The sequence below is a fragment of the Pyrgilauda ruficollis genome, unplaced genomic scaffold, assembly GCF_017590135.1.
Source record: "Pyrgilauda ruficollis isolate IOZ18807 unplaced genomic scaffold, ASM1759013v1 scaffold10, whole genome shotgun sequence".
Lineage (NCBI taxonomy): Eukaryota > Metazoa > Chordata > Aves > Passeriformes > Passeridae > Pyrgilauda > Pyrgilauda ruficollis.
Window position 1 is genome coordinate 13910042 of NW_024508101.1, and position 15930 is coordinate 13925971.

The window sequence follows — 15930 nt, forward strand, 5'->3', positions numbered from 1 at the left end:
AAATTCCCAGGTGCTCAAGAGGATGCAGGTCAATGTGTAAGTTGCTTTTTTGTTGAGAACTGACTTTTCTCATGGCACCTACTGTTCATGTCACATGGTGGGATGCACTTGATGACTTTTTAAATGTTTTGCTGTTTTTAAATGTTTTGCTTATTTTACCCTTAAGCAGTTTCTGTTAAAATTAAAAATTTATGTTTACTGCAGAGTACCAAATTTAAAACATTAAGAATTGAAACATGTTTCTCATCTCGACTATTCCACAAATTGCCTTTAAGAAAGACATTAGACAGCAGAGGACACTAAAAAAGCCCTTTTCGTCAGAGCAGGGTGACTCTAGTTTTCAGTTCACCCAAAAGCCATTTCCCACTAGCATCGCTACAGTGGTCTTGAGCAAGACTTTATTGGCAGACTAACACAAAATATACAGTACTTTGGGATGGTGAAATATTTCTACAAAGATATGTAAAGGAGCATATAAATACTATGAAATAACTTGTACTCATCCTTCTTGCACAATTTAGCCCTTGAGGCATTGGGTGGCAGCTGTGCTGTGTTGGTGCAGACCTGAGTGCAACTATTGGTGTTTCTGGCAGTGCAGCTGGAACTGCAGGCAAGAGTGACTGACACTGGTGCTTCAAACCATGTACAACAAAAAGTAACCTTTCTAATTTTCTGAGCAAGGCTTGAAATTGTTCCTGTAAAACACCAAGCTGTTTGGCTTTACAGCTTTCAGATTTACATTTCCTTAAAAGTCCATGTTTATGGCTTTTTCTGTTCAACTGGTTGCCTTCATTCTGTGGGTATGAAGACCTTACATTTTTACTTAAAATGTAGTTTTGTTGCAATCTTCCTATGATTGCAGTAGTCCTACACTCTTGTAATGTGTAACCCATCCTATAAAATGAAATGAATGTCAAAGTTTTGTGTTTATTTTACTCAAAGAAAGAAAAAGGTTGGGGAATGAGTCAAATCAAGCACTTTGTTTTTCCACTGAGAAAAGATGAAATGTGCTGTTGTTAATAATCTCATTACTGCAGCACTCTGTCAGTGCCTGTAACATCTCCCCAGCTCTCGGGTGAAACCACTGCCCGCCCACTGCTCCGAGTTCTGCCACAATCGATTCATCAGCCCCAGCGCCGGCACCGCCGGGGCTCAGCTGGAGAGCAGGACCTGCCTCTGCCTGTTCTGCACTGGGAGGAGGAGGAGGAGGCCAGAATCCCTCCAGAAACAGCCAGAGCCTAAGCCAGAACCAGCACAGGCCATTGGTCTGCTGCTTCTGGTACACCACAGGCAGACTGGCGAGGTTTGTTAAATGAGAGATGCACCACCACGTGGCTGCCTGGGGCAGGGAAGGTGATTGTGTTTGTATTTCAAAGGAATTGAACACAAAGCTACATCTCCATTGTCTTCCAAGCTCTGCTGAGGCCCAAATCACTTCAGAATCCAGAGGGGGGCCCTGTACATCAGTTTCAGGTTTATTTTGGAGGGAAAGGAGTGATGTTTTTCAGAGGTTTCACATTTCAGTATTTCACATTGGCCATTTGGTTGTTAGGTTCACCTCATAAAGCAGTTCCTTTAGTACTGGAAATTTGGACAGCCAGGTTTGGGGAACTCTCCTGAAATACTCCTCTCCTAGGCAGCTTTCCTCATGCCTGTAGGATGAAGAAAAAGACAGCTGTAAGGACTGCTCTGTGTGATTGTACCCATGTAGCTTTTCAGTACTCTTCATGTTTCATGTCCCTAGGCAGCTTTCCTCATGCCTGTGGGATGAAGAAAAAGACAGCTGTAAGGACTGCTGTGTGTGATTGTACCCATGCAGCTTTTCAGTACTCTTCATGTTTCGTGTCCATAAACATGGATAAACATGAACCAGGAGTCTGTCTGAAGACCCAACAAGTGAAGAATCCCTCCAGCCCCTGAGTTTTTATTTAAGCTATAGAATTCTTATGCAGACATTGCCAGGAAATAATACCCCATACAGGGTGGAGTATTAAAAATGTGAAAATGTTCTGCCACAGGGAAAGAGTCAAGACTAAATAATTTTCAAACCCAAACAGCTATAATGAACTGTAGTAAAAGACTCTTGTTTTTAAGGCAGCAAAATGGGAAATTGTCATTTAAATAAGTTGGTCTTAATTCCTCACCAAACCAAGCTCCAGGGAAGACATGCTGTCAGGAAAAAGAGCACTGTTACCTCTTGGCCTGAATCTGTCAATCAGAGGAACAAAGCTGTCAAGGACACTCCGAATTCGGTACACTGGGTGTGAAAACAAACATATAAGGTAAGCAATGTTAGGAATATAGTTAGTAATTCGTGGAAATAAACGGTGTATAAAAATATATGTGTATAAAATAAACTGGGGCGGGGGGGGAGGGGAGAATTCCTTTTCCTCAGGATAGAGAAAAAAACCCTAAGCAGGATGAAATCAGGAAACCACGCAGCTGGGCACCACCACATTTGCATCCGAAGAGGACTCCAGCTGCAACAAAACTGAGTTATGGTCCCGCAATAAATTTTATTTTTCATATTTTTATTAAAATTGGCTATTTTTCGTTTTTCATTTATAACAAGCAACATAAAACATAAAAAAGTAGAAAAATGGCAAAACCCAAATACTGACCCTTGTTTAAACACGCACATCTGCAATATCATTAATAAGAAAGATCAGGCTGAGTCATGAGAGAACCATCCAGAACCTCCCACCATTTTAACATGAGATTACAGAGGAGACAAGTTCTTGGTTGGGGAGCCATAACTTGCTGCTGGTGTCAGCACTCCTATACCATCCTTAGGGATTGTCAAAATGCACAGGTTTTAATATTTCCAGTAGCTGCTGCCCCAAGCTCATCCTCAGTCCCAGGGGAATGCATGGCAGCCAGGATGCACAGCATCTTATCCAGTGGATCTGGGAAGACAGGCCTTGCTGCTAAAATTACACGTTGTCATGGCAACACAGCATTCGGCCATTGCTGCAGAAAGAGGTGACTCAGGGTCTTGTGATCACTGAGAAGGAAAAATGAGTCAACCTCTCCCTTCAGTAGCATTAAGGCTGCTTGTCTGCATCCCCTCTGTAATTGGGAGATGTTGGGGGAGTTTCGTGGTGAGTTACAGAATCTCAGCCCCAGCAGTTTTATGGGCTGTGGCAACTGTGTGACCTTGTCCTTAGTGCAGGGACACAGCTGCTGCTGGAGGCACACTTACCTAGACCAAAGTATATCCCAGTGGTTTCCAGGGAAGCAAAGGTGATTAAACCAATCCCAAGAGAAATAGTCCAATCTAAGGCAACAAAATAAATGTTAGCTTTGTTCATTTTTCTACAGTGCAACAATAAATCCTTCAATTGAATCTTGCCTTACCTTTGTAGTAGTAGTAGCAAACTAGTAAAGCTCCAATTGCAAAGCAAAGAATGACAAAATGAAAGAATTCATCTGAAATTGAGAGGGAAGATTAGGTCATAACTGCAGCCATGGCCCTTCCAAATTCACCTTTAGGTACAGAGTATCACCCATGGAATGAAATCAATTTCCCTGAGATTTCTCAGGCACTAGGCTCAACATTGTGAGAGGCCTCGATGATTTTCATCACGAAGCCTTGATGCACTTCAGCTAAGCACTCATGTTGGAAAAATGAGTGGAAAAAAGGTTTTTTTGAACCAGATATCTTATTCTTATTCTGTCAACAGGTTTGACGTCAGTTAAATTTAATAAATCAATTACCATCCTTCCGTATGCCCATCCATGTACACTGAGGGGGGTGAGTGCTCTCCTTCTCATATGCTACAAAAAAGAGAAGTCTTTTATTACTGTGGAACTGTGAAATTAAGGAGTTTAAAGTTTATTTCCCTTTCTGTATCTGAAATAGATTGTCAGAGCAGAATATATGTAAAACTTTTTGTTGGTCTGCAAACCTTTCAGAAAGATCAAATTAGAATTTTTAAAATCACTCCAAAGAGCATGGTTTTAAAAATGAATTTTAAAAAGTATAACCAGATGGCTGCATTAACAATACTGAATTGTTTTAAAGTACTCTGGGCACTTTCTGTCTCTTCTGGGACGAGCCATAGTCTCAGAATGACAGTGGGGGAGTAAAGCCCACAGTACAAGGGAGCTTCAGTTTGATCCCTGGGTGCTTTGCACAACCACAGCTACAGTAAAAATCTCCCCTTCCTTACTGATGGTGTGAGAACCATCCCTCTACTAACACCTGACACCAAGTACTTCTGCACCTCCCAAAATGAGACCTGCTGCTGAAATGAGTCTCCTGCAGCTACACTGGCGCAGAGAAAAAAACAACTTAAGAACAAATGAGGTATTTTAGAGGTTTAAACACAGAGCAGTTTGCTCTTTGTCATGAGCAAATTTGCCAAATTCTCTTTTTTCCCCATCTGTATTGCCAGAAAGACCTGAGTATTTTACCATCTCTCCAACAACAGGTTCAAAGCAGCAGTTTTTCCTTTTTTCTTAGTTGGTGGTTTGAGCAGCCCCTGAGGCACCTGCTGCACCCAAGCCTTTGGGAGTTGATTCAGAACAAGTTCCAGATGCTGATTTCCCCTACACTGGGCAACCTCCGCCTGGCAGTGAATTCTCTCTAAAGATGTAAGAGGCGAGTACTGGAAGGGTCCTTTACATGAACTGTAGACTTTTGCTGTGCTGCTTTTGAACCACAGAGCAACTAAACCTTGAAGAGAAACTCTGCTCTTCGTCACCTGATACAGGCATCAGATTTCTGCCTCTTTGAGCAGTCTGGATTGATCACATTCTGGTTTGGGGGCAAACTCAATTATTTTCTTATTAGCACCATAGTATTGCATTATTCTGACTCACAGATACAACTCTTTGCAGTTGTATGAACGTCTATAGATAAAGAATTTAGCAGAACATCAATTCACACTTGGCTAGTGTCTGTCCTGTATTACTCTACTTCCTAAATGCAACAGTCCCACTGTAAGATGGCATCATGGAATGACTTGCACAGTATTTCTTCTGTGAAAGCATTCCATGTTATTACCTGTTTTCAACCTTCTACTTTTTGATTAGACAATCTCTAGGCATTAAGGAGCTGGTATTGCCCTCATCACACTAAGCAAAACTCCTGAAAGAACACCTACAAAATAAACTTCTTTATTTGCATGTTTGTACTCACCATCTACATCTGAATCTTCTCTTCTGGCAATCTCTGCAAAGAAATATAATTTTGTTACTTCTGATGGAGTACAAATATGGAGCTTCTCACCATACTCAACACCAAGAAGCAGAGTGAGTAATCACCTATTGCAAGAAAACTGGGGGGAGTGGTAGAGAGGCCAAACACCAAAGGGGAAAGTCCCACGACCCTTTCTGCACCTGGCAGTGTGGGGAGAATACAGCCCTGCAATGGATCCCTCTGCCCTGGAGTTCCTGTGACTCCTTGGGGATAGGTAACTCAAAAACCTCCCCAAGGGATTTTGTAACTTCTCCACTGCACAGAGAGAAGTGCAGCAGATGTCCTCCCCAAAGGCTGCTCCCCTGAGCTGTTTGTCTCTCCTAACTCATCCTGTGGCCTTGGCCTGGGCACAGGAGGGATGAGCTCAGTAATGCAATTAAGCTGTTGGCAATTTCCTGCTGTGGGTTTTTTACAAACATTCTGGGGCTGTGCAGCAGTCTGGTGGGAGGAAGTCTGCCTTCACACTGCCTGTCTGTGCAAGCCTCTTGCCTGGCACTGTTGCTCTGTTGCCTGACATCTGGCTTTCACCTGGCACCTCCTGCTGGGAATGCTGTGCATTCAGAGCCAAACATCACTTCTTGCAGAAACCAGGTTCCAGGTCCCTCCCAGCCTTGCACCCCTGCTCAGCAGGAGACAGAGGGCTTCAGGGAATGTTAAAAACTGCCTCTAGCTTTTTTTGGCTAAGACTGAACAGTTGCCCAACAGAACTGCTGGGTTTTCCCCTAAAGAATGCCTGCTATGAGCTGATCTTGTGAGAGCCTGGCAGACCTACAAAAATGGGTTAATCTGCCAGAACACCTTGTACAAATCACCTGCTGTCAGCCAGTCACTACCACAGCCTTGCAACAGAATGTCTGCACCATGCCCAGGCCCAACACCAGGCTAACTGGAAACCAAGGGATTTACAGCCTGAGAGTTATTATTTAATGTCTCAGCAGGTCAGACAGAAGACACTGCAGTTATAGTCATTCCAGCAGGATGAGGTGACCTGGGAGCACTTACCTGAATCTCTGTAGGGAACCATCTCTGCTGGTATTCCTAAAACATGACACAGAGATGAGGTAGGTTAATACCTGCAGTGAAGGTATCTGGTGCCAGTGCCAGCCCATCAGCTCCCTGAAATCAGTGTGGGTGTGTTACAGAGACAAGGAAGAGACCAACTCTAACTCCTTACAGAGGGTGACTCTGCTGGGGGTTACGCAGTCAAAAAGTGGGAAATGACTGAATTCTTCCCCCCTGCTATTCCATCTCTCCAAGTATCTGGAGGGGTAGAATGATTCAGGTAGAATCAGACTCCTGTGAGACAGATTAGATCTCCTAATGTCAATTTCAAATGAGCTGCTCTTACATTTGGGCTGAGCTCAGTTTAAGACATTAATTAAAATATTAATGCTTTACATTTTTACATCCATAGGTCTATAGGTATTTCTGTGTATTGACACAGCACATTTTCTTCATCTGCATTGTAGTTATTTTCCATTTTTCCTTTGGTAAGAAAGGAGAACCCTCAGGAACAAGGTGGCCCTTGCTGATGATCTCCAGTCAGTGCTGTGGGATGACTGCAGGCCCTCTAAGTAGTGGCTGTGAGAGATGTTTTCAGAATCCTCTTGCTGCATTTCAGCAGCAGCAGCTGTGCAGACCCAGGCAGCAGAACTCCTCCCACAACAGCAGATTTTGCAGTTTTCCTGGGGCATGGCTGAGTGTCAGCATTAGTTGAGCTTCATCTTGTAGGAAATATCTTTCCTACAGCAAAATTCTGACTCATCTTTCTTTTATATCTACACATGTTAATATACCTTTGTTCAACAGCCAACCCAAAGAATGAAAAGAAATAATTCATTTTTGGTTTATATTGGTTGTCTCTAGTAAAAGCCAATACTGCTGTCACTTTGTCCTACCTCCAAGTAACTGGCCTTCAGTCTTCTGTCTTCCTAAATCTTCCTCATCACTGTCTAGACAGGAGAAAGTATTTGTTCATCAGAGTAAAGAAAAATGTGCTAGCAGCATCAGAAACAACAGCACTGTAGTTGTTTGCTCATAATATAACCATATGAAGGTAAAAATCAAGGCTTTGAAATGCAAGGATCACTATGGGCTGCTTTTGCCTCACAGCTCCCTTCAAAGCTGGCTGAACAGGTGAAAGTCAGCAAAACCTGAAGCTGGATTAACTTGTATAAAGGGCTGTAGAGAGAAGTTAGGATCTTCCATTTGGGGAAGGAATCTTGCAGCAGATTTCTACGTTTCTGAAACCAACTTCCACAAGAGTGGGTGGCAGCCACTATTTTGCTGATTATGAATCAGGTACTGATAACTTTCTATGATCTCTCTTTTGCACAATTTATTACTTTATTCAGAGCTGTACAGACTTGCCACATCTCCTATGTCAATCCTTACAAACATGCAGTCAGACTAAATTATGTATCAGGGAAAATAAAATAAATCCTCTTTACCTTGTGTATATTCATCCATGGACTCCTGGGAGGAGTTTTCAGACTTTTTGTCCTCTTCTGAATATTCAAAATTCCTTTCCAAACTCTTCAGGAGTTTCAATTTTTCATCTATTTTTTATAAAGGAAGAAAAGAAAAACATTATCAGTGACTACATTTTCTATTTTACAATTACAGATTTCCCAATGCTTTGTTAAAAGTTGCCTGACAGGAAATCAGACCCTTTGTCTAATTTCAGTTGTGTTTTTTGCACACAAAGGGTAATACAAAGCATCAAATGAAAACATCATACACACTACAGTTTAGACCTTCTTAAATGGCTGTGGTAGACACCTAAAGTTTCATATTCTGGCGTTTAATTATTCATAATGTTACCCCTGTGCAAATTCCCACTTCCTGAAGAGGCAGCAGCTGCACGATGCTTCAGCAGGAGGGTGGCTCCCCCTGCCCTGGGCTACTTCTGCCGCGGCTCCAGCTCCCTCTCGTGGCACAGGAGCACAGCCCTCACAGCCAGGCCACACCAGGATCCAGCTCCTCTGGCTCCTGTGGCCAGGGCTGCCTCTGAACAGTTCACACCCAGCTCTGTGCTCAGGGCCGGGGCTCTGAGCATCTCTTCATCAGGAGGGGCAGGATTTGGGCACAGGCAGGTAGATGGGATTCCTTCTCCTCCAGCTCCTCGAGGCTGCTCGCAGCCCAAGGGTCTTGTTACCAACATTCCTGCTCTGAGAGATGACCAAAGCTGGGCTGGGCACCAGGCTGGGAGGTCTCTCCCCTTCAGGAACAAGTTTAATCAAGGCAGAAGCAGGAACAGGATGTCCTTGAGAGTCCCCAGCTAAATTTAGGGTCATCTTAAGTGAGTGCTCCTCTGTTATCTGTTAAAGACAATTAATGACTATGGACCCTGTGAAACTGCCCTTAGTTCCTTACTGCGCAACCACGCAAATAAGTCTCTTTTATCTTGTTGCCAGGTTCAGCACCCTGTGTGCCATCCCCTGTCCATTCCTTTTATTTTTGCATGTGCTGACATGGAATTATATTTCTACAAATATTTTCCCTGGCTCAGCTCTGATTTCCTACCACTTAGAGTGCTCAGAGGGGTCCTGGCTGGCTGGATAACAGTCTGCAAAAACGTCAGGGAAAACTTTCTCAGGTCAAAGAAACTTCTTTGGCAGCATCATCCCAGGACATGCTCTCTCCCTAAACACAGGTAGTTCTTTCCCCAGAAGAAGGCAAGCCTAACTGCAGTAAAATACTAACTTTTGCTCCCATTACCACCATACCTGCCTTTCCTGAGCAGCACCCACTTCCAGGCAGTTCAGTTGTTCACTAATAATCACTTCCAGGCACATAACAGAGTGTTCAAGCTGCTGTCAAGTCCCACTGACAGCTGACAGGAGGACAGGTAGGACTCACCCTTTCCCTTGGAGCTGGGCAGCTGCCTGTACCCAGATGGATTGGAAGTCTTCAGCAAAAGATAAAGAAGAGCCATTGCCCTGACTCCTTTCTTCTCTATGGCTTTCAGGCAGGCAGCACAGCCTCCGGGGAGGACATCACAGCTGTTGAGGAGCTGAAAAGGAGGTAAGTAACTAGCAAATGGTCTTTCCAATAAAGCACAGCCTGTAGAAGCACACCCTGATGGGCAAATGAGTGTACCCCACCCTGTGGGAAATGTAACCCCCTGCTCCTACTATACAAAGGGAAAACTGGGGACAAAGAGTAATGTCAAAGATGGGAAGAGAATGTAAACTCCATTCAGCAACTCGGAGCAGAGCCTTCAACTGGGAAAAACAGCATAGTGGGCAGTAGTTAATATTCAGAGAGCTGTAGAAATACAGCTATAGGGTCTGAAAAAGGCCATGAAATTGCTGCAGTATCTTACAGCAAAATGTGACTAACAATGGTCCTGCCTAGAACATAGTGAGCTGAGCTGATCCTGAGGAATTTATACAGAGCCGTTATTTTTGCACATGGAGAGCAGAGAAATAAAAAGCAGTGGCCTGAACCTCATTTATGTAAGTGCCCTGTTACACCTTTTATTATATTTCAGTATTTCAGCTAGTGGAACTGTGTTCTCTCTCCCCAGAGTATAGTACAAAAGTAGAATAACAAGGATAGGTGCTTCTTTGGTTACTTACATTGTTCTTTTCTTCAGTATTCAGGATAGGTGGGTCAGTAGAGGCCAAGCATTTCACAAGTGATTCCCAGAAGGACTGGTTCATTTTCTCATGATTCTCCAAGTACTTGGCATCAGCAGCAAAAACTCTCTGAAGAATGTCTGCAAGGGAAACAAACCTGTCACTGTGCAGTAGAGAAGGGGGGTTTCATGGCAGTGTTCCTGTGGTGCTCAGTGCAGGTGTGGAGACAGACACCAGGCTGTAACACACTGCCCAATAACAGCACACAGGAAAGAGAGTGGTGCTGTACTGTATAAAGCATCTCAGTGTGCAACAAACAGTAGACAAATGTCAAATAGTCCATACAAATGACTGATGTCTCTGTGATGCTGTTGTCTCAGTTAGAGAAGCATGGCAAGTGTTCCCTAAGTATTGCTAGCTATTTAACAGGTATTTATTCTGACCATGTTGTTTTACAGATAGGCACAAAGACCCCAAGGACTGGATAACAAGGTTCTGAGGTTGCTCATCAGGCATTTAATGCACAGTACAGTCTCCTTCAGATATCTGAATTCCCACTTGCATGTGCACAAAGCCTAATAGGAGGCTGTGGAAGAGTTGGGAATTGACTGCTGGTCTCTCTTTTACAAGCAAGGAGACAGATAGGGTGTGTTTTCAGAGGAAACAGATTTCATTGACTCGTGCCCACCCTGGCAAACACTGCTGTGCACTGTGCATGAGCCAAAGCTCTGATCTTTGTGTGCCTCCCTCACCTCGCTGTTCTTCAGTAAGATCTGGGATTGGGACATCCAAATTCTCCATTGCTGTGCCTGTTTGAAAGGGGAGAAAAAGCACATTTAGAATCGGGTCACTGAGCTTCCTGGTTTTCTGTCTTTGATTTTCTGCAAACACAGTATCTCTCTCTGGGCCTTTCAGTTTTGAAACCACTTCTCTGTTTCACATCATGATTCATTTACCCTTCTGGGACCCAGTTTTTGTCTCCTCCAAGTGAGCCTCACTGGCCTTTGGTTATTAGGAAAGAACAAAAGTCTGATCATCATGAGTAAAACAAAAAGAAGTCAGACTTGATCATTCACATTGTTGTTTTGTAAAGCTACCAAGGTGTCTAATTAAACATTTACCACAGATGTGAGTAACCTAATAGGCTGGGTTCCATTCATGAAACAGAACAATTATCCTGTACCTTTAACATCCTAATACTTAAAATGTATCAGCCAGGAAAAATAGCAGAAATAGTTCCTAGCAAAGTCCCACAAGACTTTGAATTCTTGCCTCACAGAAGACTTTGATACTTCAACATCTGTTCTTCCCAAGTTGTCATGAAAAGGAAATTTCCAAAACTTTAGCTTTATGAATTACAAACTTTTAAGTGCTGATCCCAGATTAATTACTGGTATTTGTTACAGAAACAAATGTTCTGACATCTCCAAAATTCAGTATTTCCTTTGGCTTTTATAAACTTGCCACAGAAGTTTTGTGCCGAGGCTGGAATATTCTGATGGTGCACGTTTTATGGTGGCTGTGGTTCTGAACTGCTGCCTCTGCCTAGCATGGTCCAGGCATTCTGCACTGCTGCATCTCCCCTCGTGCAACATTGCAACTAATCAACGGTTGTATTGAGAGATGCAAAAGAAGGGTTTTGGGGAGCCTAAAGCACAGTTTCCACTATGCAGGATGCAATAAGAAAACAGTTCATATGTCCACACATTTTCTTATAATATGAGTTTTGGATGCATTCAACAAAACACTTCCAATCAAGCACTTTCAGAACTAAGTATATCCTTCAAATTTTCTAGAGGAAAACCTGTTTCTTTTCCCACTGTCGCTTTCAGTTGTCTAAAGACCATCATATCAGTCCAAAAAATATTCTAATACAAAGCCCAAAACAAGTCAGTTAATATCTTGAAAAGGATATTGTAACACACAAACAAACAGAACAACTTTTTAGGGTGTCAGTTCTCAGACAGAGGAAATTAGACACAGACAAACTTCAAAAGACTTCTGGGAAAATTATATAACCACTTTCAAAGGCTCAGCTCAGAAAACTTGGCTTACCTGCCTCCAAAGTGTATAGTGAGAAAACAATATTTTAACAACATTTTGAAATTATTCCCAGTGATGAATCTATGCAAAAGATCTACAGATCTTCCCCTTTCCTTGACTTACATCCAGTCTTTGCTGCTGTAGCTGTGGCAGCAGCCCTGTGGGAGCTGCAAGCCTGTGAGCACCCGATAGGGAATGCAGGAAATGCATCTGTCCCCTCTGTGGGTAAGCATCAGCTGATGTGGAAATGTAGGAACCCAGCACACCACACCCTGGACGGACTTGTTCTTGGCCACTCAATCAAGAATGCCAGTTCATAGGCACATATATATCTGCAGCTATGGTTTTCTGCCTTTTTTCAGTCTCTTTCTTGCCTTCCTATTTGCTCAACTTAGACCCTGCAACAGTTGCTTGTTTAACCTAAATCCTTTAGGCCTCTCTCTGGACTGCATGGTCAAAACACCAGAGCTAAAGGAACAAAAGTACTTTAAATATAAACATTTTTTTCCAGCTGATTAATTCAATTTCAGAAAATAATTTAAAAAGTATCATGATGTTTTACTGTCAAGAGAAACTCAGGAGGTTTGTCTTTGGGGTTCCTAGTACCTAGTGAAGGCCACTTTCGGTGGCATTTTAAGGCAGGTTGCTGTTCCCCTGACAGGAACCTGTCACAGCAGCTGCCTTATCCCAGATTTGCATCATCCCAAAGACAAAGTGAGCAGGTTGGCACTACCTGACCTGTCCTGCCACGCACACAGGAAGAGCAGATTCAACACTGAAGGCAGGGCAGACGCTGCCAGCGTCATCTTCATCTGCTATCAGACTGATTTACTTCAAAACCGCTCATTTGCTGTCCCAAATGAGCCAGCAGGCTGCTCAGCTGTTCCAGCAACAGAAACAGAGTTGCCTAATGCCTTTTGCATCCTGCTGTGGTAAGACCTGGATGCCACAGTAAGATCCAGGAGCACCCAGCATCTGCTCCCATCTCCCTTTCTGTGCCTCCAGCACAGCTCAGCCCAGTCAGTCACCAAGATTTATATTAACCAAGGAAGTTGGGTACCTAATTTCTCTTAGACTATGCACATTAATTACCCTGTGGCTCGTCTGGAAAGAAAATCAGATCTAAACAAAGGATAACTATAGGTACCTAATTATTGTATGTTTTAAAAGTGACTTAGTTGATTATACCTCATAATGAGAGAAGGATGATGATATACAGGCATTTCAGCCTGTCACTGGGCAGTGACATGAACAACAGACTTCACCTTGCTTTCCTCACAGTAAATCACAATTTAATTGCACTGAGGTCTTTTTAACATGTTAGAATAAAATTTTTGTGCAGAGTCACATTTAGAAAGTGAGGTTAACAACTTCCATACATAAGTTTTGCTTAGCTGATGAAATATATCTGAGGGAAATTGCTCAATGGGATAACAAGAAAAATGCAAATAAAATTGTTTTACCTTCAAGTCAAAAATCAGACAATCCCAAACATTTTCCCTTTGAAACTACTTTTACCTTTCATTTTAAGTTATATGCTGACACCTAAACCTGCTAAATTTTATTTTAAAGTCCCTCAATGCCTTCTCTCAAATCAAAGCAAACCAACTTCTTAAAGCACACCTGCAAGTCTTAGGTTGGTCCTAGCAGCTGGTTCCACAGGAGGACGTCCTGGAGGGCCGTGGCCGTGGTGAAAGCTGAGTTTCTTCCTGTGAGACAACAAAAACTGATCCACACCAGTTCTGTCTGAAACCCTTCCTGCTCCAGTCTCCTCGGGCTGTGGTAATAATTCTGCTACCCTTCTGCTTGCCTTCCTGTTGTCAAATTTAGCTGAAATGCAACACAGAAGTAGCAAAACTCAGACTTTTCATTCTCCTTGAACACAGGCGTGTAGGGAGACCCAGCAAATGCATGTCACAGCAGCGAGGGCAGCTCCCCATGCTGGCTCTGACAGCCCCATGGGGGTGAGCAAGGAGCAGGCACAGCCCATGCACTCCTTGCCACAGCTCCAGCACTTCCTTCCTCCCCTGGCTTTCACAGCAGGCCCAGACACGGTGGCTGCACTGCTGCCAGCCCCACACCTGTAAGCCCTGGGGAGGTTGTTGTCCATTTTCCAGCTCTGCCCTAAGCATTGACGTGAAGCGTTTGAAATTACTTGGTTTGTGTTTCTCCTTTCATGCCCTGTGCCTCTCTGTGGTTGCTGTAAAGCTCTGAAGGAAGAATATTAACTCATCAGAAGCCAGAAATGTTGATGATTGTAGTCTGAGTAAAATTAAGGCAAACAAACCTTTCTCTTTGCATAAAGTGTTGGGCATGCTGTGAGGATTTTAGAGAAAATAACTATTTAAAAAATGGGGAAGTTGAGTCAAAAAGACTCCAGCTGAGTCAAAAAGAGAGATTATAGGGAAGTCCTGTAATCCCCACAGCACCAGAACCCTTTTCCTATACAGTAGCTTAATGCCTCAAATAGCAACCAATAACCCAGCAGTACCAAGAGCCAGCACACAGCCCCCAACCACCCTCAGGCTTGACCCCAAGAAGCTCCCGAACCCCTCCCCAGCACTCACCTTCACGGCTGTGTGGCAGTTCAGGATCCTGGGTCAGGGATCCAGGGCCAGCCCTGGGCGGGAAGGCGTCGGGGCTGGGGCCTCACGTGGCCTCCCCTGACTCACGGGGTGAGCGGCAGCGGCTCCGTTGTCCTGTGGCTCCTGAGGTCACGCTGTAGGCGTGTGCTCCCATGTCCCTGAGCCCTGGGGAAGGTGGCCAAGGGCCAGTCCCGCTGGCACAGCGAGAGGAGATGCAGCTCCCAGCCTGCTTCAGGCACTAATGGCCCCCAGTGGCCCTGAGCAGCCAGGAGCCCTCACTCCTGCCCACGGCTGCTCCAGCACAGCCCCTGCTCAGGTTGGAGACCCAGCCCAGCCCTGCTTGTTTGGCCTCCCTGGGACATCAGGGGGGCACTGGGGATGTAGAATCCACTCTGTGGGGAGAAGCCCTGGGCTCTGGTAAAGCTAAGCAGGGACACCGTGATGAGGGTTTGGAAGCCCAGGCACACTCCCCTCCTGCTCAGGGCATCCCAGGGAGGCACAGGTGGAATGCCTGTGAAGCTAGGCCAGTGACAACAAAGAGAAACGTGCTCTCTACCCCACCTGTCCCCAGCAGCCACAGAGGGTGCTGACAACACAAAGCCTCTGGCTCTGCTCATCCTATACCTGCCATAAAGGTCATTGGTGCTCCCCTCCAGCCCTTCTCAGCCACAACAGTTAATCTGGAGCCACCCCAGGGTTCTTTGCTGTTCAGGGCAGCTGCTCCCTCACTGGCAGGTGATGCTTTCTGAGCCAGCCAGCCTTCACCACAAGGAAATGAGAGTAGGAAAAGAGGGGGCAAATTCCTGCAGTGCACTACTGCAGAAGGTGGCAGATGTTTGGTCACCTGAAAATGTATGTGAGGAGTGACAGCCAGTGTCAAAGGAGACTCCTTGGGCCACTCCAATAGCACAGTGGCTGTTGATTGCACAAGGTGTGGTCATGTAAGTCATTTGTCAAATTCAGCTAATGGTTTGACCTGGTGCAGTTGGTACTCCAGGACGGATTGTACTCCCTCCCTCTGTTCTCACTTCTTCATCTCCTGATGCTTCTGGAGTGACTGGGACACAGGTAAAGTTATACTTCCTGTACTTCCTTATTTTTCTTTTCCAGTCTGTTTGGCTGTTTGCTATGGTTTTTTGGTATCTTTTTAGAAGAGGAAAGGATTGGGGTTTGTGGTTTTTAAGCCAGGTATTCCACTACATTTATACAAGTGCCTATTCAAATGCCTTGTCTCACTTCCCCTGACATTTTTAATTACATGTAACATTGAACACTTAAAGCAGCTAAGACTCTGCATCTACTGCCGGGAAGATTATCTAATGAATTAGAATGCTTTATCATGTATTACAGGTGTTTACTTGGTCCTTATTTGGGAACCGTCCTCTGAGAGATTAAGGAGAATGGTGATTTATTCTTTGTATGCTGGGAAAATTGCTTCCAGGAGAGGTTTAGAGAGGTGAGACACAGGCAGAGCAGCTCTTATGCTTGACACTAATTGGGTGCAACATGTGTGTGG

At 44.3% G+C, this 15930-nt stretch overlaps 1 protein-coding gene across 1 annotated transcript; it reads right to left on the reverse strand.

Annotated features, from left to right (window-relative positions):
• Positions 1-412: 412 nt before the first annotated feature.
• TMEM40 (transmembrane protein 40) lies at positions 413-14568 on the reverse strand. The gene is made up of 14 exons (XM_041462508.1): positions 14502-14568; positions 13453-13659; positions 10539-10595; positions 9787-9926; positions 9065-9218; positions 7654-7761; positions 7102-7155; positions 6206-6241; positions 5144-5176; positions 3718-3777; positions 3358-3429; positions 3203-3277; positions 2195-2257; positions 413-1652 (listed from the first exon to the last, which is right to left on the reverse strand). Exons 1-14 carry the CDS (start codon positions 14566-14568, stop codon positions 1633-1635), a joined length of 1146 nt encoding a protein of 381 aa, XP_041318442.1. The 3' UTR covers positions 413-1632.
• Between the last annotated feature and the right edge of the window lie 1362 nt (positions 14569-15930).

Coding starts and splice junctions, on each gene's coding strand:
- TMEM40 (XM_041462508.1), bottom strand. CDS start 14,568: ATGGGAGCACACGCCTACAGCGTGACCTCAGGAGCCACAGGACAACGG. Junction 9,927..10,538: donor TCTTACTGAAGAACAGCGAG/GTGAGGGAGGCA, acceptor TTTCCCTTGCAG/ACATTCTTCAGAGAGTTTTT. Junction 3,430..3,717: donor GATGGGCATACGGAAGGATG/GTAATTGATTTA, acceptor TCTCAATTTCAG/ATGAATTCTTTCATTTTGTC.